Here is a 24538-nt window from a genome sequence, read left to right on the forward strand (position 1 = left end):
GCGTCGCTGTTTTGCCTCGACCTTCATCACGATAGCAACCATTAAGCTACTGTGATTCTGGTTTACGTTACTATTTGAGGATTGTGCATGTCATTGCGGGTTGGCTGGCCGTTTCTTGTGGCCGCCGCCTATTGAATTCCATTGGATTACACTTCGAAATCAGCATCTTGTGTGTATAGTTTGAGTACCGTATGGTCTTACGTTTTATTATTATTATTATTTTTTTTGTTATTTATGTAAATTCCATGTCTCATCTCTGAGCACTGCAAACCGAGTGAACTTGGTTTATTCTAAACTGTTAACTTGCTTTTGTTATATTTTGAGTCTTACATTCGTGCTAAGGGGTAAATTCTTGGATTGTATTTCCCTGTTTTGTGTGTTTCTCATTTTTTTGTGTGTCTATGTTACAGGAGCTGGGGGTTTCTGGAGGGTGAAGGCAAAGCTGCCACTTGTGTGGTGTGTTCACATCTAGTGCTGCGCATCTTCTGGCATCTAAACTTCACGTGTGCGTTTGGGTATTTGTAGTGGACTATCGTGGGGGGGGTTCATTTCCCAATTTGGCAGCTGGCCCGGACCTCCAGATACCTCTCCTGTTGGTTAAATTGCTTTCTTTAAATTGCGTGTATGAGTAGATGCAGTTTGACGCTGTTCATCATTATTATTATATGGTCAATGCAGGAGTTTCACTTTGAAGTTTTAGCTATAAATTAGTCAATATTGACAAACATAATAAACTTTTCTACTTTTATACGACCCATGTCTTCTTACCCGCTCATTCAAGACGAACCTGTGTGCCCTTAGGGCTATTATTTCCCCGGTTGTCCGGGGTGGCGTAGTCGATCTTGTATTACCATTGCTGGCTTCTTTCTTTTTAAGAGTGTGGTAAACACACCTCTCTAATCGCTCGCACCGCAACGCTACATATATATTTTCCTAATAACTACATTTTATAATATAATCATTATTAGTAATTATTTTGAAAATTACAATAATATTTAGCAGTAATGTATCAATATAGATATTACAGTACAATGCCGTATAATTAATTACAGCAGAAGCAGACCAAATTACGAAATACAGTAAAATACAGTAAAGTACTATTTTGTTGTTTACAGTACTGATCTTGTGTAAACTAATTTCAGAAACTTGAAACATAATTCAGGTCTGAAGGGGTTAAGACTCTAGCTTTCACTGTAATGTGGTGTTATAGGAAGTGGAGGGCCATTATATGCTAGACGAGGACTAGTTTAAATATTGTCTATCCCAACGAGCAGAACAAATAATTCTGTAAATGACACCATTATTAATGTATCATAATATCGATACTAAGGAAAAAGTTAAATTTTTTTTGCAACGTAAATAATAGGCCCTGTTTATGAATTTTCTTCAACCAGTTCTGGTTGGCCTTGTCGAGGTGAGGATCTCTCTCCTACTTGTTTAACAAAAACAAAAGTATGTAATGAAATAAGTAATCATACAATTAAAGTTGCACATAACTGGTCAAGTTTAAAACCTTTCTTTGGAAGATTGATAGGTGAGTTAACAGTCTAATACAGTTTTAACAGTTTAGTAATACAGACTAAAAATGAATTTTTGATCACCTCTGAATGTTGATCAAATTGACAAATCTCAAAATATTTTTGATCCCATTTCAAATGAATCACTGACACAGATGTTACAGGTTCATGGGTAAATGTAGAGATTCCAAGGAGTGGGAGATCAGGAGAGTTACGTTGGGTTCATTCTGGGCCAAAGACATTTTGATTTTGCCAATAGAAAGTCACTCATGATTTGAAGAGAATATTTTGGGGGGTTTCTTTTATTTTTATTATTAACATAAAAATAGCCAAGATTCACAGGGAAGAATTCCCAGACTATCTGGACGGAAGGTAATTTGATACTGGACATGATGAAACTTCATCCGGATAAAGAGAAATTCCATCCATGCATAAAGAAACTCTCTTGTAACTGCCTGAATCGGAGATTGTCAGGATTTTAAAATAAGTTTATTTACTCTATTTAAAAAAAAAAGTATACAGTATCAGAACTGCAGCTTAATTAAATATAATTAAATATAAATGTGACTAGGATGCAGAAATTATGCAGCTTGATAAAATGCTTGATGGTTCAAGGATTACAGTTGTATATTTGAGATCTCGGCCCAAAATCCACCGCTGGGTTTATTTACGGGGAAACGATGGTTCCCATGCTGTTCGTCAAAAAGGAGGAGGAAAAATATTTACAATGGAGGGTAAATCAATAAACTACACAGAATGCAACAAACTCAAAACACAAATATTTTCCCAGCACTCCCACATTTTTGGCTGATACCCATAATGCCTCATTCCCTTCAGGCTCAAATGCTTCTAAAAATAAAAGTAAAATCTCGGTTTGGTTTATTATTATTCATTAAGTCAGAGTTTAATAATGTTTGCTCAAGGTCTTAGGTAAATGTACTGATATCAGATATCTTAAATATACTGTAGTTTAATAAATATTTTAAATGTTCTTTTCCGTTACCTTGGTATGGTGTCCAAAAATACATCTGATTCTTATATATTCTTATTGAGCACATGTGTTTTTTTTTAGAGGGGTGCATTTGTGAATTTTGCTATAAAAGCAATATATATATATTACTAACTTGCAGTGAACTGATTGATTTAAAGACACTAAGAATGTATTTTTCAGTTTGCAGTCATTAGAAAGAAGCTAAGCAATAAAGTATTTTGGTAGTCTGATTTCTTTCAAATAAGGTTTTTCTTCAGTGACAGTTGTTTCCTTCAAGTAAATAATTTTTTTCTTTCAGTGTATCTTGTTATTCATTCATGTTGTAAAGCGAGTGACAGAGCGAAGACTTGTCTTTTTCCTGTCCTCCAACCTCCCAGTGCAATGACAAATGATTCAGGAGATAAAGATTTATTAATGGCAAATAAAATTGTCATTTTTAAAAGTGACTGATAGGAGAGGGCAGAAACTAAGGGTAATCATTTAGATTGCTGTAGTCGGGTCTTCTTTGACTAATGGACTGGTGACGTCTGCTGGAGCTTTTAGTGGGATGAAACACCATTGATTAAATGTGTGTGTAAGAACGAGCAAGAGACAGAGGTGAAGCTGTAGATATAAAAGCAAATGCAGATTGAGATCCTGTGTTGCAGCAATAGTGTCTAATGAGATGAACTGGTACACACACACACACACACACACACACACACACACACACACACACACACACACACACACACACACACACACACACACACACACACGCGCACACACACGTGTTTTTTCATCATGGTGGGGACTTTCCATTGACTTTTATTGTTATTATACCAAGCTAATTATATTTTCTGTCCCCTAACCCTACACACAACCCTCTCAGAATCCTTTCCGCATTTTTAGATTTTCATTAAGATGTTATTTATTTAGTTTATTAAGCTGTTTTTCTGTCTGTTGGCTGCTTCCCACCATGTAACTGATTTCAGGTTTTACTGAGCTTATGAGGAAATTTGATCCCCATAATAGACTAAACCAGAGCCAGACACACACATTGTGTCTCTTTCTTTCTGTCTGATTCATTCATTCATGGCTTTAATGTGATCTGTTACCGTCTGATTTTCCATTTATAGTTTCATTTATCACAAAGACAAACAAGCGCTTACATCATCTGTTCTGTCTTCCCGAAGGAACAGAACATCACCACCCTCTTATCTCTTTTCCTCTATCTGTCTCTCTGGTTTTTAGGTGGATAAAGTATGTGGTCACTCATCAAATTCGTCTTCAAGCACAGTAGGGACGTTTCCTCCGACTTCAGTCACGCCACCACCTGCCAACATCTCACAGGACGTTCCAGGAGCCGATACGATCGGCATGTTGGCGGACCTTCACAGGTTAGGCTGGATCCCTTTAGTTCTGTCATTTACTAAGACTTATGTAGTAAAAAAAAAAAATTATAATGTTTTTGAAAGACACCTTTTTAGCATTTAAAAAAAAAAATTGGACATAGAAAGAGCAGTTATGATATTTGAATAAAAATAAGCCTTGATTGATTATCTGTTTAAATAAGTTTAATCGGACCGATTCCAATAATAAAAACACATTTTTATCAATATGGCTGTGACCACGAATACATTGTGCATCCGTATTTTAAACTGATTTGTTAGGCCCATGATTTATTTCTGTGTTAAATAAGAAGCATGTCATAGTATGTGTAAATATGTATGTATAGCCACAAGCTTTGGTCAAACAGACACATTCAGCAAGTGTCTCTAATGACCCTGATTAGAAATATGCTACTGGACATTTAACTAAGTGTCTTCAGACCCAGATCTTCAAGGCCCACACATTACAGGTACCCATCACTAAGTGGTAGTCTGGCAAGGGCAGTGCTGTAACGGGCACTGAGACTGTTGCCAGCAGGAACACAGAGAGATAAATGGATTAGATTTTTTTTCTTTCTTCTGGAGTGCAGGAGTCGGTGGAGGAGAGGACAGCAAACACTCATCACCGTACAAATGACATCATCTCTGCACCCAGAGTCATGGAAATGCTTTGACCAGCAAGCCAGGAGATTTATCATTTAAAAATGCAAAATTATTCTCAATGGGTAGCTAGAGTGCTCCATCATTAAGACAGGTCAGAGGTCAAAACACAATGTTATAATTAGTAAGAAATATGTTATGTCCATGTTGAACCTCAAATGATATACATAATGGAACTCAACAGCGGGATTCTGGAAGTAAAAATGCCATTAAAAACCTTCATAGTGAAAAGGACTTAATTAATAATGTGTAAAACTTTTGTGCTCTGAAGTTGTTAAATGCTGTTTTCACTCAAAAAAGTAAAAAAAATCTTAATTGTTGTACCCTTAGTTTGTTCCCACTCTTAACTCATATGATTTGTCTAAAGCTTTGTGTGAGAAACAGACCAAACTTGAAACTTATTTTAAATTTACTTCACCATTTTCAATCCACCAATCAGAGAAGTCATAGATACCAGCATCACAGCAGTCACCAGACAGTTTTTCCAAGCTATTGGTGGCTAGCTGGGTAACATTAAGAAGCTATGGTTCAGTTAATACAGTATTATGAATGGATTTATAAAGACATTAATGTTTTCTGAAGAATTAAAGTGCCCCATAGTTCTATTTTAAGGGTTCCTAATTTTTGTTTTGGAGGTCTCCTACAATATCTACATGCATCCAAGGTCAAAAGACACTTACATTTTCTCATAATAGATTGCACATCACATTTCTCAAAGAGTCTGAAAATGGTTTGATCGAAGATTCATTTTGAACAAATTCATTTCGTCTCTTTAAGCCCCTCCTTTCCGACAGCATACTCTACTCTGATTGGCCAGACGGCTCAGTCCGTTGTGATTTGACTACAGTGCATGTCAGAAACTAAATGTCTATTACCATATCTGAATTTAAGCTCACCACTTAATACACAATGAAACGAAGAGTAAAGATGGCTTTGGATTTTCCATATCAATTCCAGCGCGAGTCGTCATCCAAAGTGCTTTCACATCGCAGTATCTTCTTGACATGTTAACTACGTGGACTAAACTCTTCCAGGCCTCAGTTACAACTACAGTGTTGAGGGCGGGTCAGAGTAGTAGATGCTGTTCACAGGCAGCCAATGAAGACCATAGGCTGGTTTTATGAATATTTTTTTAAAGGTGACATATTATGCCCCCTTTCACAAGATGTATTATAAATCTATGGTGTCCCCAGAATGTGTCTTTTAAATTTCAACTCAAAATACCCCCCAGATCATTTATTATAGCTTGTCAAAGTTGCCCCTTTTTGGTTGTGATCAAAATCGAGCTGTTTTTGTGTGTGTCCCTTTAAATACAAATGAGCTGCTACCCTTCTCCGTTCAGAAGAGAGCTGATCTTTTACATGAGCTTTGTATACTCGTATATATCGTATACAATAACAAAGGCAAATTTCAGTGAAATTTCAGAAATAACCCGTAGCGCAGTGCAGCCTTACAGAGAGACTCAGGAAGAGGTTCTCATACGTCAGAAGGGGAGCGAAATCAGATCGGCTTAATTTTTGACATGTTTGCAGAGAAAGGCTTACCAAAACAAAGTAACACTGTTGTCACTTTTCACGTTTTTAGGGTTGTAGATTCATAGGGGACCCAATTACAGTATAGCACTTAAACACGGGAAAAGGCAGATTTTCATGATATGTCCCCTTCAAATTGTTTTGTAGGTATGTAACAGGACATGGTTGGTAACTAATTGCTGATGACTTGTATCAGTTCAGAATCTATTCTTTCTTTTAAGAGACTTATATAACCTAAATAACCTCATTTGTTGTGCACTTTGATCTTTAATACTTTGCATACCTTTTACATGTATTACAAACTGCATGAAAGTTAATATTCGAAAAAGCAATTTATTGTAATCTCAGAGCTTGGTTTTAATCCTTGACAGTTTTCTGAAATGTCTATTGAGAAAGTGAGTGGGTAAAAAGTACTTTCAGAATCTAAGTTGGTGGTTGCTGTTGAGTTTTATTGCTAGTGTGTTGTAACCCATCATCCAGGTTCTGGTTTGCATGTGCATGAGTGGTTTGAATTTTCTTCATGGTCATGATTTTTCTCTCCTTCTCTCACCATCATCCCCTCCCCCCTGTTTTGTTGCCCTTTGGTTTCTTCCATCTCACTGTCCTCCCCTCCAAACTGCTTGCCTCAACCTCCTCTGGACTGTTCCATTATCTTGTACTGGGGGTTTGACCGTTCTCAGTTCACTCCCTCTGAAAACCTCCAAGAGCGATAGAGGTAGAACTCTGAAAAAGGTTGCACGGTAAGCATGAATGCATTTACTAAAAATTGCATTTATCTTTCTTTTAAAGAAAGTGTGTCTGGGTGTGTGCTTACCTTGGATAATATAGGTTAGCTCCGCTTCTTTTCTACACTCTTACGACTTTACCAGTTAGGGTGTTTTCACACTAGTACTTTTAGTGCTGATCGAGTCCCTTTGTCGTTAGAGTTTGGTTTGTTTGTTTGTTGTGAAACCTGAATGGTTGTACCCAAGTCTGCTCAAAAAAATATTCCGGACTGCGGTTCATGTGGACTCCAGTATAATTTACATTTGTTACGAATGCAGTCTGGCATAATTTTTGCATGTGAACCACTAATCTTAACATCATTTGTTGGATCACCATCATCTGGATGACAGAAATGTTTAAAATGTGGGCTTATGGGAGAGGGATAGAATTGAACCTGGGTTCAATTCAAGCAAACAAATCAAAGTGTGAAAGCTGCCTTTGTAATTGTAAATTCAGGATGCCTGATTGGTTCCTTAATAAGCATATGACCTGTAACTACCCACCTCCATCCGAAAGTCTATTTTATTTGATTTTTCATAGACTTAAAGGGTTAGTTCACCCAAAAATTAAAATTCTGTCATTAATTACTCACCCTCATGTCATTCCAAACCCATAAGGCTTTCGAAATCTGAGAGCTTTCTGTCCCTCCATTGTCAGCTACGCAACTACCTGACGTTTCAAAAAGTTAATGAGATCGTAAAACAAATCCATACGAATTGAGCGGTTAAGTAAAAAATTTCTAAAGACACTTGATCGCTTTATATGGTGAACAAATTTAGGCTCATTTAGGCTTTTATTCACATATAGACATTGATCAGTGAATATAAACAGAAGCTCAAGCGAACCTGCTTGATGCAAGAATAAACCTCTTGCGGAACACGAGAATGAACCTCATTGGTTCTCGCATGTCAAGCAAGCATGATTGAGCTTCCGTTTACCACAACTGATGTGTGAGTTGATGAATGTTTATATGTGAATAAAAGCCCAAATTTAATTTGTTCATCATATAAAGCATTTTTGACTAAACTGCTCAATTCATTTTTATTAGTTTTATGATCTCTTTATGAACTTTTTGAAGCATTAAAGTGGTAGTTGCATACCTGTCAATGGGACAGAAAGCTCTTCATTTGTGTTCACAAGATGAATTAAAGTCTTAAGGGTTTGGAATGACATAAAGGTAATTAATGACAGAATTTTCATTTTTGTGGGAACTATCCCTTTTAATAATATAATATCATATAATTAAATACTTCAAAACAGGTTCCTAAAGCTACTGTTAGTGATAGAATTAATCTTTCTCTGAGTTTTGTCTTTCAAAATTTTTAAAACACTTTTTTTCATAATGTTATTTATCGCTTGTGATCTATGTGTTGTTTATTTGTTGATTTGTGTTATAGGGAGTTTACGGCCTACATCTCCCGTTATAAGTCCTTCTTCGCCATACTTCCAGAGACGTTGTGCGAAGGAGAGATGGGCGTCGATGACATCACATGTTGGAGTGGAGACGACGTGGTCAAAAGGTGAGACATTCAAAGTGTACTAACAAATTACTTTGCACTGGTAACTTGTCACTTCGAGTCTGGTTAGGACTCTGTAAGGTGGACTGTGTGTGTGTGTGAGTGCACAAAATATTACGTTAAATTTAGAACTAAATATTTATATGTTTCTTTACCCTGTTGGCTCGTTTTATACAGGTTTTGTGCACTTTTCAGCTTGACCAGGGGCCAGTTGCATAAACTTTTCCAATTCCAAATGGAGTAGACAATCTACCTTTTTAAATAACTGACTTTTAAAAAATTAGGACTAGTCTTGAAGGTAAAAATTAGATGAGTAACTTTTTAAGACTAGTCTATGCAGTTTATGTAACCAGCCACAGACTAGGCTGGTTTAAGTGCGTTTTTTTCAGCAGGGTAAACTCGGTTATACACTCAGTGTTTTGCCGGGTCCCATCTGGCTCGGGTCTGGTATGTGTATGTGAGTTCTCAAGAAAAAAGAAACGCATCACACCCACAGAGCTCCTCCATTAACGAGAAATTACCTTTAGGCCGCACTGACTGACGCCTAATAGATTTATAACAAATCTGTTGCCCCTCAGAGAGAAGTGTTTACTTTGAGAAAGTATGTCTGGCTCCAATTTCATGCCTCAAAATATAACTCACCTTAACGACCAATGACAAACGACTTAACCAATGTAAGGCAGCATAGAGGATTGCTGTTGCATTAACAGCCAGGAGATGAAGAAGATGTTAATTTCTTTTAATTTCTTTCTTTTTTCCCTTTCCTTCCCGCTCTCTCTCTCTCTCTCTCTCTCTCTCACCAAATTCTTTGTCTCCAAGTGATTTGACTCAGAGGCTGTTTTGTGGTGTTTGTGGCCCAAAGAAAGTCTCTTTCTCTCACATCCATCACTCTTTCGTTCTCAGAGATGTCACGTGGCAAACGACGATCTGTGTTTCATTTCCCTGTTGGCTTCACTTCTTAAGCACCCTCAGCAAGAACATGCAATTATGACAATATTCTCTCTCTCTCCCTCACTCCCACTCGTTCCGTCCCCTAGTACCCGAATGTGGTTGTCCCTCCTCCTATCAGTCTCTATAGTTACCAACCAAATCCTGACCATGAACAATGCAGTGAGAGAGGAAAATAGAAAGATGGATAGAAATAATCTATATATGGCTCTCCTCCACATCAGTGTCCTTATTTAAAGTACTGGCGTGGTACCATAGTGTTCGATAGTAATGCTATGGTACATTGATGTACAGTAGACTATGGTATTGAATTATCTGTGTACTCATGTATTTACATAAAGTTTTTCAGCATTATGTACATACATAAGTTATAATAATATAAATATTTACTTTTGACAATGTTATCTGAAGAGAAAAGTTATTTTAAAAGTTGGGGAGCAAATTAGTACATTTTAGTATAAAATTATGAACAAAAGTTTTTTATTTTTTTATTTATTTTTGAAAATCATGCAACTAGTGAATCATTCCCATAAGACTGGGAATGTGTATTAAAGCAAACAGATTTGACTTGAAGCAGCATGTAAGGATTTCGATCTCCAGTAAAAACACACTCTCTACTGCAGTCCAAAAAAAAGGGTTGTCTTTTCTTCATCCCTGTTTCTGTCTCTTTCTTTTTTCCCCCCACAATAAATCAGTCTTTGAAATTTGGCTCAACAATTTGTTTCCAACAGAACAGTCTGTCTGTCCGCGAGATGCAGAACAGAAACAATCCAAAAAAAATGTGTTGCATTTTTTAACTATTTGGAATGAATATTTAAATATGAATGTTTAGACTTGTTTAGACCAGTTAGAATAAAACTACTTTACAGTGGTTTTAGCTGTGTTTTACAGCAGATTGCTTAATGAATCATCAAGGATCTTTATCTTTGACTCCATTGGATGCTCTATCACATTTGGGTTGGTGTTACTCCAAGCTCTCTTCTGTCTCCAAGAGTCTCACTTTGTATCCTTTTTAAAATTCATCAGTTTTTCACCACAGCTCTTGCTTAGTTGGATGCTGTTGGTTCAAATCACCTAAGGGACAATTCATAAACCATCACCGTGGTGCACTTTAGCACATTTTGTTGAAGTGAATCTGTTCCAGAGTAATTTGGATAAAAAATATGTTACAGAACTGCTACTTTACGGTTTCTACACACCAGAACTTTCCTTTCCACTGTGGCCACCAAACCACACCAGCGAATGGATTGATTGATAATCGCCCACTGGTCCCAAATCCCAAGTCCAAACTGGATAACCACCTGAAGTACAGGGTTTGAAATCTTACATCTTTGTACATGAGTGCTGGGTTCTGGACACAATTGTCAAAGGTCAACTATAATGCTGAGAAATATTCATCCATCCATCCATTAGTACAGAAAGTACCAGTACCATTGCTTTTTGCAGTAATGGCCGAATAATTTGAATGAAAATAACAGATATGTGATTAATCACTTAAAAGTCTTGAAAGTGGAAAATTAAAGGGATAATTCACACAAAAATGAAAGTTATGTCATCATCTACTCACACTCATGTCTTTCCAAACCAGAATTGCTTTATGTGAAACAAGAAAACTTTTTTGACTGGACTGAAAGTCAAAGGTCTTTTTTCTTGTTGGACATGGGTTTGGACCAACATCAGAGAGAGTAAATGATGACAAAATGTTAATATTAAGTAAACCATCCTTTTATGTTTTATTCACATTGACAGCGATTTCATCATTGTAGATCTCTAAAGTAGGTCATGTTGTTTAAAATAACCAATACTCCTTGAAACAAATCGCTGTCAGTGTGAAACAGAGCTAGCCAGAGAGAGACAAGAGTAGACTCAAAGACCAGAGTGATTCCTGGCGTTACAATACAGTGAGAACCTCTGAAGGTGAGGTGTGGATGGGGTCGTCCTGCAGAAGAATGCATGGAGGTCTCTCAAGGGCCGCTGTGCTGAATCTGGGTCCCCCGCGGCCTGGAGCCGGAACAAAGGGCCTCCTGTGAGCTCTGTGTGGGAAACAGTGGAGGAGAGAATCCCAACGCCCAGCCTGGGAATGTGCCCTCTAAATACATGGAGCAAAACCCATACAGAGAGAATAAATATTGCGCACACACACACACACACACACACACACACACACACACACACACACACACACACACACACACACACACACACACACACACACACACACACACACACACACACACACACACACACACACACACACACACACACACACACACACACACACACACACACACGGATGTTTGACTGTCTTTTTCTTTGTAATGGTGTCACATCTCTTCATCAGTCAAATCTATGTACGGGAAGGTTCATGCTCCTGCACAGATCACTTCAAAGCATGTCAGAGGGGATGGTGATTTGATTTCTCATTTGTTTTCAACTTTTTCATGATTTGCTTCTGGAAATACTCAGCAGTTGATATCAGGCATGAAACGGCGACAAAGCGATTTCGTGTTTGCGTGTACGTGAGTGTCTGTCCATGCATGTCCATTCTCTGCTCATGGTTCTGCAGGATTTGGGGATGTTTGGTCAGAGATTCTGAATGCCACAGATTTTTATGCCCTCACAACAAACCAGTTGTTTACCATTCACACATCTGGAAGCTATTCAGTCACCGTGATCTGCTCTCTTTTTTCTCTCTCTGCTTCCTTCTTTCCTCTTACTGACTATCTTAGTTCCATGTTCTGTATCTTCCTCTGTGTGTGGCCCTCATCCACAGATCACACACCAGAGACACATTTAAAGTCGTCTTCGGTGAAGACTGCCATTGTGTTGATAATTCAGATTTTGTGTGTCTGTGGGTTGTAAGAAATTCTGGAAATGGGGATGCTCAATATGACTGCTTTAGAATGAATGTCCTTCCTTTAGATTAAAAAAAAAATCCAATTGCCTTTTGGGTTAGCAGATATAAATTTTGTTTTATTTAAACTTTTGGTAGCACTTTAGTTTAGAGTCCAATTATAACTATTAACTGTATTTGCCTATTAGCATACATATTACTTTTTTTTTTTTTTAATTAAGATATTGGCTGTTTATTACTTGTAAAGCACATATTAATGCCTTGTTCTGCATGACCTTATTCTTCATCCCTAATCCTACCCATTACCTAAACTTAACAACTACCTTACTAACCATTAATAAACAGTTTTAGTTGATAGTTAGTTAATAGTGAGAATTAGACCCTAATCTTAAGTATGAATCTTTTGTAAATTAATTTTTATTTTAATTATTTTCTTTGTTACCCATGGCTGACAGATGCCTGCTTTCAAACCCTCTCATTTTAATAATTGATTGAAAAATAAATATTTTATATGATTTATTTAGAGTATATTATTATTGTTATTATAATTATTATTTTAAACTTACTTAACCTTGCTAGCAGGGATTTTTTTTCCTATTCTGTGTGTTTGTTGAAAAAATTCTAAAGGAAGAAAAAAAATCCAATTACCTTTTAGATAGAGAATATATATTTATTTATTTATTTTCTCAATCATAACAAACAACATATGTTGCCGAGTTTCCATTGTTTTCTTATATTTTACTTTATTTTGTTTCTTTTTATGTATTTTCTTTTCTTTTTTTGTTTTATTTAATTTGTGTTGCAAAATAGTACAAATACTTGAAAACTATATTTTTAATTAGCTCATATTAATATCAGTATGTAGCTTTTAAGAATTATATTCTTAAATTGGAAAAGAGTATTTTGGGTTCAGGGTTGTAATTATGATTAGCTTTATTCAAAAACAATAGAAGTCTTTGGTATGTTTTCACTTGGATAGCTAGTTGAATATGAGTGTGAGACAAGTGATCATATTGAACAATATAAGCCAAGCCAGCTCAGCTCAGAAGACACCCGACACATTCCCATGACCCATGTTCAGACTCTGGACCAGAACACACACGCACAAGCACATTTTGAGTAGTTCATTGTCTTCAGGCACTACAGTCACATTGACAAATAGTCCAAACATGTGATGAAATGCAAAGTTTCATCCTCTTTCCTAATTGGTTGTTGTATATTTGCTTTGTTCTAATTAACATAACTGTTCTCACGTCTTTGTTATGCTCTGCGTTCTGGAACCCGTGAGACTTGCACGTTCTGGAACGTGCTTCTGGCGAAAGGACAAAAACAATCCTCCCCTTATATAAGACCCTGAATTAAATTATCTAAATCAATCTGGGGAGGGACACAGACGATTCTATTTCACATTTCATTCCATAGACGCATGGCTGAATCAGATCCTATAACATCACCTCATGGCCCTTCGGATGCGATACACACATGCTGTTGAAAATCAGAAGTTCGTACAAGAGATGGGCGAGACATTACAGGCTCATCAGTGCCTGGGCTGTAGAGTAGATGCTGAGATCATTTGAAAGTTAGTCAGCCTGGTTGGATTTTTGACCTCGTAGAGAGAGAGAGAGAGAGAGAGAGAGGGAGAGGGAGAGGGAGGGAGGGAGAGAGAGAGAGAGAGAGAGAGAGAGAGAGAGAGAGAGAGAGAGAGAGAGAGAGAGAGAGAGAGAGAGAGAGAGAGAGGAGAGAGAGAGAGAGAGGGAGAGAGAGAGAGAGAGAGAGAGAGAGGGAGAGGGAGAGGGAGAGGGAGAGGGAGAGGGAGAGGGAGAGAGGGAGAAAAAACAAGTGGAAAGTCTGAATGTAATGTGGCAAGACGGAAGAATTTAAAAAATGTTATCGTTTTTCATTTGCCCAGACCAGAAGCATTTCCCCCCGCTGGATATTATCCACATGTTGTTATCATTTTTAGTAATTATTGGATGTATTATGTGTTTTTATCTGAATATATTTGTCAGGTGAATTCGCATAGTCCTGTCCTTGGACCACCATGATTTCCCTGCCTTTCCAGGCTGTTTTATGTAGATACTGGTTGCCAACCCTAAAGCAAAGCATTACATTCCAAAATATTTTGGTATCACTTTACAATAAACTTCAGTGTTAACATGAATTTATTCATCTTAATTCCTTCTTACAATACATTTTTAACAGGTCAAATATTAAATTAGTCCAATTCAGCTAAAACATTTTTTTATATAAAATGTGAGGGGTCACATGATTATTTTATTTGGTGCTCAAAAACGATTCTTCTTATCAATGTTTGATTGATTCTTTATAAAAATGTATACAGTCAAACCAAAAAAATTCCCGACACAGATATCATTTTTTATATTTTTTTTACTAGTGGGCGCAGGACACCATAGTACATTTATGTAAGTGAGGATAGCAAAATAAAGTAAATTGTGAAATAGTATACGCAAAAATTCTTCATACAGTGGACTACCAGTAAAATATATACAAATTCGGGGAACAAAAATTATTCAGACACTTTGACCTGACCATGTTTTGCTTGAGTGTTTTTTCTTTAATTGCTAATGCGACTTTTAAAATTAAGCATTGCTTGATAATTGGTTGACCTAAATTGGTATTATCTAATTGTGTACTTAAATTTAACAGCTGACAGCTATTCAACCTAATTCATTTGTGAGACAGTCTAACAGAAGGATGGACAAAACCAGTGAAATATCAACTGAGTTCTTGTCATATTAACCAATATACTGTATATACATTAACCTAAATGCTGCAAAATGTGTTAAATGTTCATGATACCTAATGCATTAAGTAATGTTGATGAATTTAACCTTATTATAAAGTGTTCCCAATATATGAACTAATCAACTTTTAACCGAGACCTAAATAAGAGTAGTTGTATAATTGAAGCTGCCTTCTAATAAGTATATTTCTGTCTGCTGTGCTTGCAAATCAACAGTCTGCATCAATTTATTTGTGATCCGTTGTTTACCATTATTTTGATACCAAGTAAATACATTTATGGCGCCAGTATATTTGCAGCTTAGATGTGGCTTCTGTTCTGTGCAAAAACAGCTCTAAATAGGCTCACAATTTTGTGAGGGGTCCCCCACACAGTGTTGGCCTCTCATGGGTGTCCAGTACACAGTGGTTATAATCCTGGGAAGGAAATGTTGAGGTCAGACCTATTAGAACTTCAATTGAATACCCCTTTGACTTTAGTAATTGTAATACAGGACTTTGTTTCCTTGGTCACCATGTTGAGCATTGCGATTTCCCCCATTCATTTTTCAAAATAATGGACCACTAAATTCAAATACATTACATCATCCAGTCCACTTTTCTAGCAAAGTCACATGGAGCTCTCCCCTTTCGCACAGGACAGTGCAGCTATGAATCAAAGGAGTGATGATGCAGTGAGAAAGAAAGATGAACAGCAAACAGTGAACTGGACGGCAGAGACTCTGAGTCATCAAACAGCGTCTTGGAAATCAAATAAATACGAGAGAGAGGGATCAGAAGGGAGCCCTGGAGGAGATGAAAAGGATCAGTTTTCTGACACTCTCCCCGTGGGCAGATCAGACAGCCAGAGGAGCAGGACCTGAGAGGAGAGGGAAGCGTCTCTCCTCTAGAGCACTGACCTTAAAGACGCTTCCTGTTCCTGCTTCTGCTTGCTTCATTAGTTTTGAGAATACTGCAAACAAAGAATAAGAGTATAGTGGAGAAAAAGACCAGCTTAGAGCAGTATGAATGTCCAGGATGTTTTATTATGGTTTGGTGCCGGGCAACTAGTAATAGCCCGAAGTCAAAATGTTCTGATGGAGAGAAGCAGCATCCAAAACACAACAATTGCTGGTGACCAAAAAGGTACCTTCCTAGTTAGGGTAGTCAATAAGTCGGTTGGGCACACCAACTTCTGTATTGCTGGTCTGAGTTGGTCATTTCATCAAGAAATTTCTGTTCCCAAAAATGAAAATTCTGTCAGTATTTACTCACCCTCATGTTGTTCCCACCCCGTAAGACCTTCGTTCATCTCCGGAACACGAATTAAGATATTTTTGATGAAATCTGAGAGCTGGATCACTCCTCCATACTAGTCCATAGGCTTCTTCAGGGATTGAACTTGCCAGCCTCGAAAAGTCATTAAATACATCGTTAAAATAGTCCAAGTGACTACAGTGGCTCAATCTTAAGCTTATCAAACGACGAGAATACTTTTTGTGCGCAAAAACAAACAAAAATAACGACTTTATTTCAACGATTCATTTCCTTCTCTCTGGGCCTCGAGTCAGTTCACTAGTTTAACAGCATAAGCTTCTGTTGTTGTACGTCACACGCATCACCGACATGACTATCGTCGGCCAATAGTGAGCCTACGTGTGACGTAGCTCTACTCAATCATACTAAGTTAACTGAATAGAGGCCAACAGAGAAGGAAATGAATAGTTGAAATAAAGTCGTTATTTTATAAAGTAAAATTTATTAAAATTAAAATTAAAAATAAAGTTAAAAGGTAAAGTTATTTCAACTTGACTTCTTTCTTTTTTCCTTTTTTTTCTTTCCCTTCCTTTCTCCCCAGCTAATGAAACACAATTTAGATATTGAAACAGGTTGACTAAGGTAGCGTTGCTGGTCATGCTAGTTAAGAAAACTAGCTTTACATTCAGTGGTAGTCCTAACTTTCTCTTTTCTTTCATCTCATCCTTTTCCCTCCTTTTAATAACTAACGAAGCTGGTGAAGCATGTTGACTAAGATATGTATGCTTGTTAAGCTGGTAACAAGCCTGGTGAGGACACTGGCATCATAAAAAAACAATATTTGTTGATGCCCAATAAAGTACCTTTGGTTAAGCTAGTTAAGAAGTCTGGTACGTGGAATACAAGCTACTTGTGTAATACTGGTCTAGACAAAGTTGGTAATTACAACACAGCTATCTACATTTTCATCCTTCTTTCTCTTCCTTTTGTTTCTCCTCACAGCGAATTAAACAGAATTTGGATGGTGAAACAGGTTAACTAGCATAGCCTAGCTTGTTTTGCTAGTTAAGTAGCCTGGTGGTAGGGTTGCCAACTTCAGAAAAGAAAAATACGGGACAATCGTGGTTCGTATTTGTACTGTATCACACAGTATGTCATTTCAGGTTCATATGCGTTTAAAAGATTCTCAGACATAAACACATTTGTTTTGCTCAACCTATTTATGTACAATTTTATTCTAAAACGGATTTTTACGGATTTTAACACAAACCATAATTTAAAGAATAGCATTTATCTGAAATAGAAAGCTTTTGTAACATTATACACTACATTTTAAAGAAATTAAAGAAGGTAATAGCCTACTTTTATTTAGCAAGGACGCATCAAATTAATAAAAAGTGACAGTAAAGACATTTATAATGTTATAAAAGCTTTTTTATTTCAGATAAATCTCCTTTGAACCTTTTATTCATCAAAGAATCCTGAATTCTTTTTTTTTTTAACATTAATAATAATCAGAAATGTTTCTTAAGCAGCAAATCACATCAGCATAATATTCCCTCTGGAAGAATTCATGTTTTCTTGCGTGGCTGGATGTTGGACTCATGAACAATAATCACGTTGTTTGAATTCGCCAAAACTGATTTGATGAAATCAAACTCGGCAGGACAGTTAAAGAGATTTGCCATTAGCGCGAGTCCTGATCGAACCGGGAGCGACCAGACAGCAGAAGATTCTGTTCGCAAATCAAACAATGATTTGTCCCAAAAGAATAATTAATTCTCAATTTAGAGTTTGTTATTCGTATGGTCTGACAGCGTGGGCTGTGATTGGATGATGACCGGTGTCGTGATCATTCTCAAGTGTCGTGTTGCTGTTGTATTAATCAGTGGTTAGATCAGCGTAGCAGTCAATAATTGGGACAAGGGAGGTCCCATACGGGACAAATAAATTAGGCCCAATATACGGGACGTCCCGGCTAATACGGGACAGTTGTTAACCCTACCTGGTGATGAAACAAGCTTTCCATTCAGTGGTAGTCTAAACTGGTAATTTAAGCAAGACTTTCCTATTTTCTTTCTTTCTCTTTTCTTTTTTCTGTCCTTCCAGTCCTTCTTTACAGCTAATTAAGTTATTGAAGCACTTTGACCAAAGTAGCCATACTGGTTAAACAAGGAGCCTTGTGAGGGCACCAGCATCCTACGCGTCTTAAACACAGCAGGTCTTTTCAGCTGGGAGGTGAGGGAAAGGAGGTGAATGAAGTAGAGACGACAGTATGAAACAAAAGCTCATATTTGTTTTTGCAGGGTAAATGAAAGGCCGTCCCAGCGGTGTTCTTGACCCCCACCTCCGCCCTTCTTTGTATGACTCAAACGCTGGTGTCATCTCAACGTCTGTGTAAGCCTGAATCTTTCCCCAGACAGCTTTACCCCGACACACACACACCATCCACCAGATGGGCTCCAGAAACACCATCCTGCCGCCCCGTCTCACTGTCCGATGACACATTCCTTTATATTACGAGAGTTACGACTCTCAGGATACTCTGCAGGTCTGTTCTCTTTCCTGCACGCCTCCGTTTATCCTGAGTAATTAAAGATGGCAGACCAAACGTGATTCTTTTCTCTCTCTGTGGATTTAGTGGAGCAGAGCAGATCTTTCCCACACACACTTGCAGGGACACTTTAGTTTTTCTTCCCATAGGAAATGCATTTATTGGCACATGCTAAGGCCAACATCACTATTTCATAGCTGGCAACCTCCCTCAACACCCACCATCATGGGGGTGAATTTTGCATGAGCAAACACACACATTTTTATTTCAAATATTAATGTGTTATGGTTTTAATGCTTTGATAACTTTTTTTTCATTTTAAGCCTTTTTATTCTTATTTATATTCTACTTTTTATTTTTTGTATTTTACTTAATTTAATTTATTTTAATTTATAATTTAATTTAAATTAAATTTTTTATTTGATTTAATTTTAAAGTATAATTGGAGGTAGAGAACTGTTGGTGTGCACCTGCCTGTAAGTGCAGCCAGCTGTCTGTGAGCTCCATGTGGCATTCGTCATGCGTGTCCTGTTATTCTCAGAGTTTATGTTCAGTCGCTCACATGTACAGAAATAGCTGAATGGTGTGTGGCCTTCTAATCTTGGAACTGCATTTTCTCTGTTTGGATCAAAGAGAAGGTTCTCAATGTTTGTATTTATGCATATGTGTGTACAGTACACACTGTACTTTTGGATTGTAGGAAATGCCCATGGTAGATTTGTTGCTTCCCCACTTCTTTAAATATCTATTGGTACCTGCAGATTAAACAAATGGACAAAAAAAGTAGATTTTAACTTGAACGCACACAAATTGATGACTTCATAACCCGCAGTACATGCAGTGAACCACATGTCTTGGAGGAATTTTCCAGACCTGAAAGCAATTAAACTAATTTTGCGAACTGCCTTTCCCACAATTACTGTTGCGCACCACACAAATCATTTAATCTTAATGAATTCAAGAATTATTTGATGATCTTCACCAGACCAGATTCTTTCAAAAGTCATCTCACTGTTGATATTAATATCAATGAATGTCCATAGCCTCTTTTTCCGGTAGAAACAAAATTTTGATATAATTAAACAATTGACTGTTTATATAATTTCATTATAATTTTCAATAATTTAATTATAATAAAAATTGTGTATATATATATATTTATATATATATATATATATATAATATTTATATACACACACAGTCAAACCAAACTTTATTCAGACACCTTCAACATTTCTCACATTATCACAGTTTATTCGCTCTGGTTTAGAAAATGAAAATTAGAAAAACTCAGTAATCAAATCAGTTGATATTTCACTGGTTTTGTCCATCCTTCTGTTAGACTGTCAAATGAATTAGGTTGAATAGCTGTCAGCTGTTAAATTTGAGTACACCGTTAGATAATACCAATTTAGATCAACCAATTACCAAACAATGCTTAATTTTGTTCAGTCTGTGGTGTAAATAGGTTGCATAAGCAGTTAAAGAAAAAACTTGAGCAAAACATGGTCAGGTCAAAGTGTCTGAATAATTTTTGGTCCCAAGTTTTACTGGTAGTCCACTGTATGAAGAATATTTGGGTATAATATGTCACTGTTAACACACACACACGCACACGCACACGCACACGCACACGCACACGCACACGCACACGCACACGCACACGCACACACACACACACACACACACACACACACACACACACACACACACACACACACACACACACACACACACACACACACACACACACACACACACACACACCTAAAGGATTATTAGGAACACCTGTTAAATTTCTCATTAATGCAATTATCTAATCAACCAATCACATGGCAGTTGCTTCAATGCATTTAGGGGTGTGGTCCTGGTCAAGACAATCTCCTGAACTCCAAACTGAATGTCAGAATGGGAAAGAAAGGTGATTTAAGCAATTTTGAGCATGGCATGGTTGTTGGTGCCAGACGGGCCGGTCTGAATATTTCACAGTCTGCTCAGTTACTGGGATTTTCACGCACAACCATTTTTAGGGTTTACAAAGAATGGTGTGAAAAGGGAAAAACATCCAGTATGCGGCAGTCCTGTGGGCGAAAATGCCTTGTTGATGCTAGAGGTCAGAGGAGAATGGGCCGACTGATTCAAGCTGACAGAAGAGCAACTTTGGGTGCTTCTCATTTCTTATTTGTGCATCCTCGTTTCCTTTCCTCTAGCGTCTCAGCTCCACCCCCTGAAGGTTTTGAGGGAAGGACGCAAGGAAAGAAAATGAGGACGGAGGAATCGAATGAAAGCTTTTTTTATACATTGGAATACTTGATCACTCGAGCGTCACTTCATAGCGTCATCAGCAGCGCTCAAAGGATCTGCCCTTATGTTGTTGAAGTTTGTTTAAGAAATTCATAATAAATAATGACAAAGCAAGATACCCTGTTGAAATATGTGTAATGTGTGGTTTATATAAACTGCAAAGGTAAAGTATATATTAAAACAGAATGTGATCGATGTGAAGGGGGAGGAGAATGTATACGCGCGTCACGTTTAGTCGATAAAACTCTTCCGCCTAGGATACACCTGTGTATCCTCGCTCATGACCCCTCTGGAAGCCTCCTCACTCCTCGATCCTCGCCTCCTCGCGGTGCAATTAGAGAATTGAGATGTCCTTCAAATTGGCTGAGCTCGATCGGTTTCCGGGTCATAGGATGGAGGACAGAGGAACGAGGAGACGAGGAGGGATATGGAGAAGCACCCTTTGACTGAAATAACCACTTGTTACAACCGAGGTATGCAGCAAAGCATTTGTGAAGCCACAACACGCACAACCTTGAGGCGGATGGGCTACAACAGCAGAAGACCCCGCCGGGTACCACTCATCTCCACAGTTGGAGATGTTGACAGTTGAAGACTGGAATAATGTTGCCTGGTCTGATGAGTCTCGAATGATGTAGCCGAGTCTGATGGCTACTTCCAGCAGGATAATGCACCATGTCACAAAGCTCAAATCATTTCAAATTGGTTTCTTTAACATGACAATGAGTTCACTGTACTAAAATGGCCACCACAGTCACCAGATCTCAACCCAATAGAGCATCTTTGGGATGTGGCCTTGGATGTGCATCCCACAAATCTCCATCAACTGCAAGATGCTATCCTATCAATATGGGCCAACATTTCTAAAGAATGCTTTCAGCAACTTGTTGAATCAATGCCACATAGAATTAAGGCAGTTCTGAAGGCAAAAGGGGGTCAAACACAGTATTAGTATGGTGTTCCTAATAATCCTTTAGGTTAGTGTGTATATATATATATATATATATATAGAAAGAAAAAGAATATAAGAAAAATATAATGAAAAAATAAAAATTATATGTGTATATATATAATTTTTATTTTTTCATTATATTTTTTTTCTTAGCATTGTTATCATTTTACTCTGTATCTCTCGTATTTTTCAGTTCTATTTTTAACACAACATCCATTACATAAAGTTGCCTCCGTAATGGGGGTTGTGCCAGAATTGTCCCCCAGTCACTGTTTCAACAGTTTGAGAGTCGACCTACAACAGATCAGGTACCTTTTGTTATATACAAATGGATGGTCTCAAAGCTAACACACATGGACTACAAGTCACAAAACTAGTTTTAATGGGTTTGAAATTACAGGTCCTTTAAATGCTTGAGATGTCTGTAGACTTGCCATCTGTTGGTGTGTTAAAGTTGGTCTCTGGAAGTGTGGTTGTGTATTTCTCAAAACAGTGAGAACAACAGGTGTGTTTGAGAGTGTGTTTTGTGCTGGTTTTACTGGTTTCAGAACTGAGATAACAGAGGCAAACTGGTCTAAAAAAGAGCCTACGTTTATACAGGGGTACAACATTGTTGTCATTCCTGTCTTAGAATGTTAAATACAGGTGTGCCACACTGTTTAGTTATAAATTGTGACACCCTTATTTTACTAATAAACTCTATTTATTCTGAGGACTCACAACAGAGTTTTAAGTGTGAGTTTTGTTAGCTTGTGCTGTATAAACAGGTTATACTATTGTAGTTATACTGTTAATAGTCACTGTGAACTGCAGATATCTTGGGTTTGTTTTCAAGTGATGTAATGATGGAGAAATGAGTGTGTCATCTGAGTGTTTTAGGTCTTCCATTGGAGCTGCTCCCATCAGTGGTTTTGGTGTCATTTAAAATGTAAAAAAACCAAAATCATAGCTGTCAGTCAAAAAAGATTTGCAGAATGAATCTGCCCCTTGATTGGAATCATTTAATGAATGACATAATGTCAGTTGTGATCAGATTTTCCAGTGTTATGGAAGTTGCAATCTTTATTCACTGTCTCTATGGTTACAGGCGTCATCTGAATAGAAAGGGACTTGACATCAATTATTGGTTCTCATGGCTGGTATTCAAGCTGCTGTTGTTTTGAATGGTTTGAGAGTTGAATATTTGAATGTTAAATATGGTTCTCAATCCCTGACTGTGTGAACATGGTCAGAGTTTGACTGCTGTCTGGAGTTTAAAACGTGTCACCTACTGTACCCCTTCATTCGTGTTGTACTGTAACTCAGTACAAAATTAGACTTAAAGATAGTTCACCCAAAAATGAAAATTAGCCCATGATTTACTCACCCTGAAGCAATCCTAGGTGTATATGACATTCTTCTTTCAGACAAATACAATCAAAATGTCCTGGCTCTTCCAAGCTTTATAATGGGACTATTATGGGATATAATTATCGACTTAAATAACTAGCTCTTTCGCTGTAAATCGATGTGTACGGCCGTCTGCCGGAAGCTAGTTATTTTAGTCGATAAAGTTTTAAATATGGATATTTTTCTTTCACAAACATCAGAAGGCCTTTATTAACCCTCATTCAAGAGCCGTTTTGACCACTTTTGTCACGGATTGATGCGCTTTGATGGACTTAAAAAAAAAAAATTCACTCCCATTATAAAGCTTGGAAGAGCCAGTACATTTTTTAATTTATAACACCGATTGTATTTGTCTGAAAGAAGAATTTCATATACAGATTGCTTCAGTGAGTAAACATGGGCTAATTTTCATTTTTGGGTGAACTATCTCTTTTAAGGGGTGGTAAAACACGATTTCACTTTTCTAACTTTAGCTAGTGTGTAATCTTGCTGTTTGAGCATGAACAACATCTGCAAAGTTACAATGCTAAAAGTTCAAAGCAAAGGGAGACATTTGATTTTAAAGAAAAGAACTACAACAAACGGCTGGTAGGGACTACATGTCATTCCTCCCTGGTTAGTGACATCAGCAACCCTAAAATATACAGAAATCCCGCCCCCGGGATACGCAGTTCATGTTGAGAAGAGGAAAAGTTGTTGTAAAAGAGTACATTTGTGAGTCAGCTCAAACTTTAGCATCCTTCCTTTCACATGCAATAAAAAGTCACTCTGTGTGCATCTCACAACAGTTCCTATATGAGCGATTTATAGATTATCATGACAGAATATGCTAATTGAAGATAGTTAACTCCACATCAGCAACATAAATTCATCAACTAACCATTCAGAGACGTCCTGTTGCATTACATGTTGTCACTTCTTCTTGAGTCTCTCTATCTCTGTCTGACTGTTTTAACATTAAAGGCAGAACAGTTTCTGTCATTTTAGTGTGTCTGTGTGAGGTAATCGCTCTGCTAAAACACAAGAGCTCTTGAAACCCCTCCCTCTACAGCAGCTCATTTGCATTTAAAGGGCCAGTCACAAAACGGTGCGTTTTTGCTAACCCTCCAAAAGTGACAACTTTAACATGCTATATAAAAATATCTGTGGGGTATTTTATGCTAAAACTTCACACTCACACTCTGGG

General features: G+C 37.4%; 1 protein-coding gene across 2 annotated transcripts in view; it reads left to right on the forward strand.

The window, feature by feature from the left end:
• Positions 1–24538, forward strand: part of gpc5c (glypican 5c) — a 134991-nt gene that overhangs the window by 44479 nt on the left and 65974 nt on the right. Inside the window, exons 4-6 of one of the 2 annotated variants that reach the window (XM_077222345.1) lie at positions 3742–3887; positions 6751–6810; positions 8233–8355. In XM_077222345.1, the coding sequence (XP_077078460.1) occupies positions 3742–3887; positions 6751–6810; positions 8233–8355 (329 nt within the window). The remainder of the gene's footprint in view (positions 1–3741; positions 3888–6750; positions 6811–8232; positions 8356–24538) is intronic. The other variant, XM_077222346.1, reaches the window with a different exon arrangement.

The sequence above is a fragment of the Siphateles boraxobius genome, unplaced genomic scaffold (genome assembly GCF_051911475.1).
Source record: "Siphateles boraxobius isolate OS27281-9 unplaced genomic scaffold, OSU_SipBor_1 86, whole genome shotgun sequence".
NCBI classification, from domain to species: domain Eukaryota; kingdom Metazoa; phylum Chordata; class Actinopteri; order Cypriniformes; family Leuciscidae; genus Siphateles; species Siphateles boraxobius.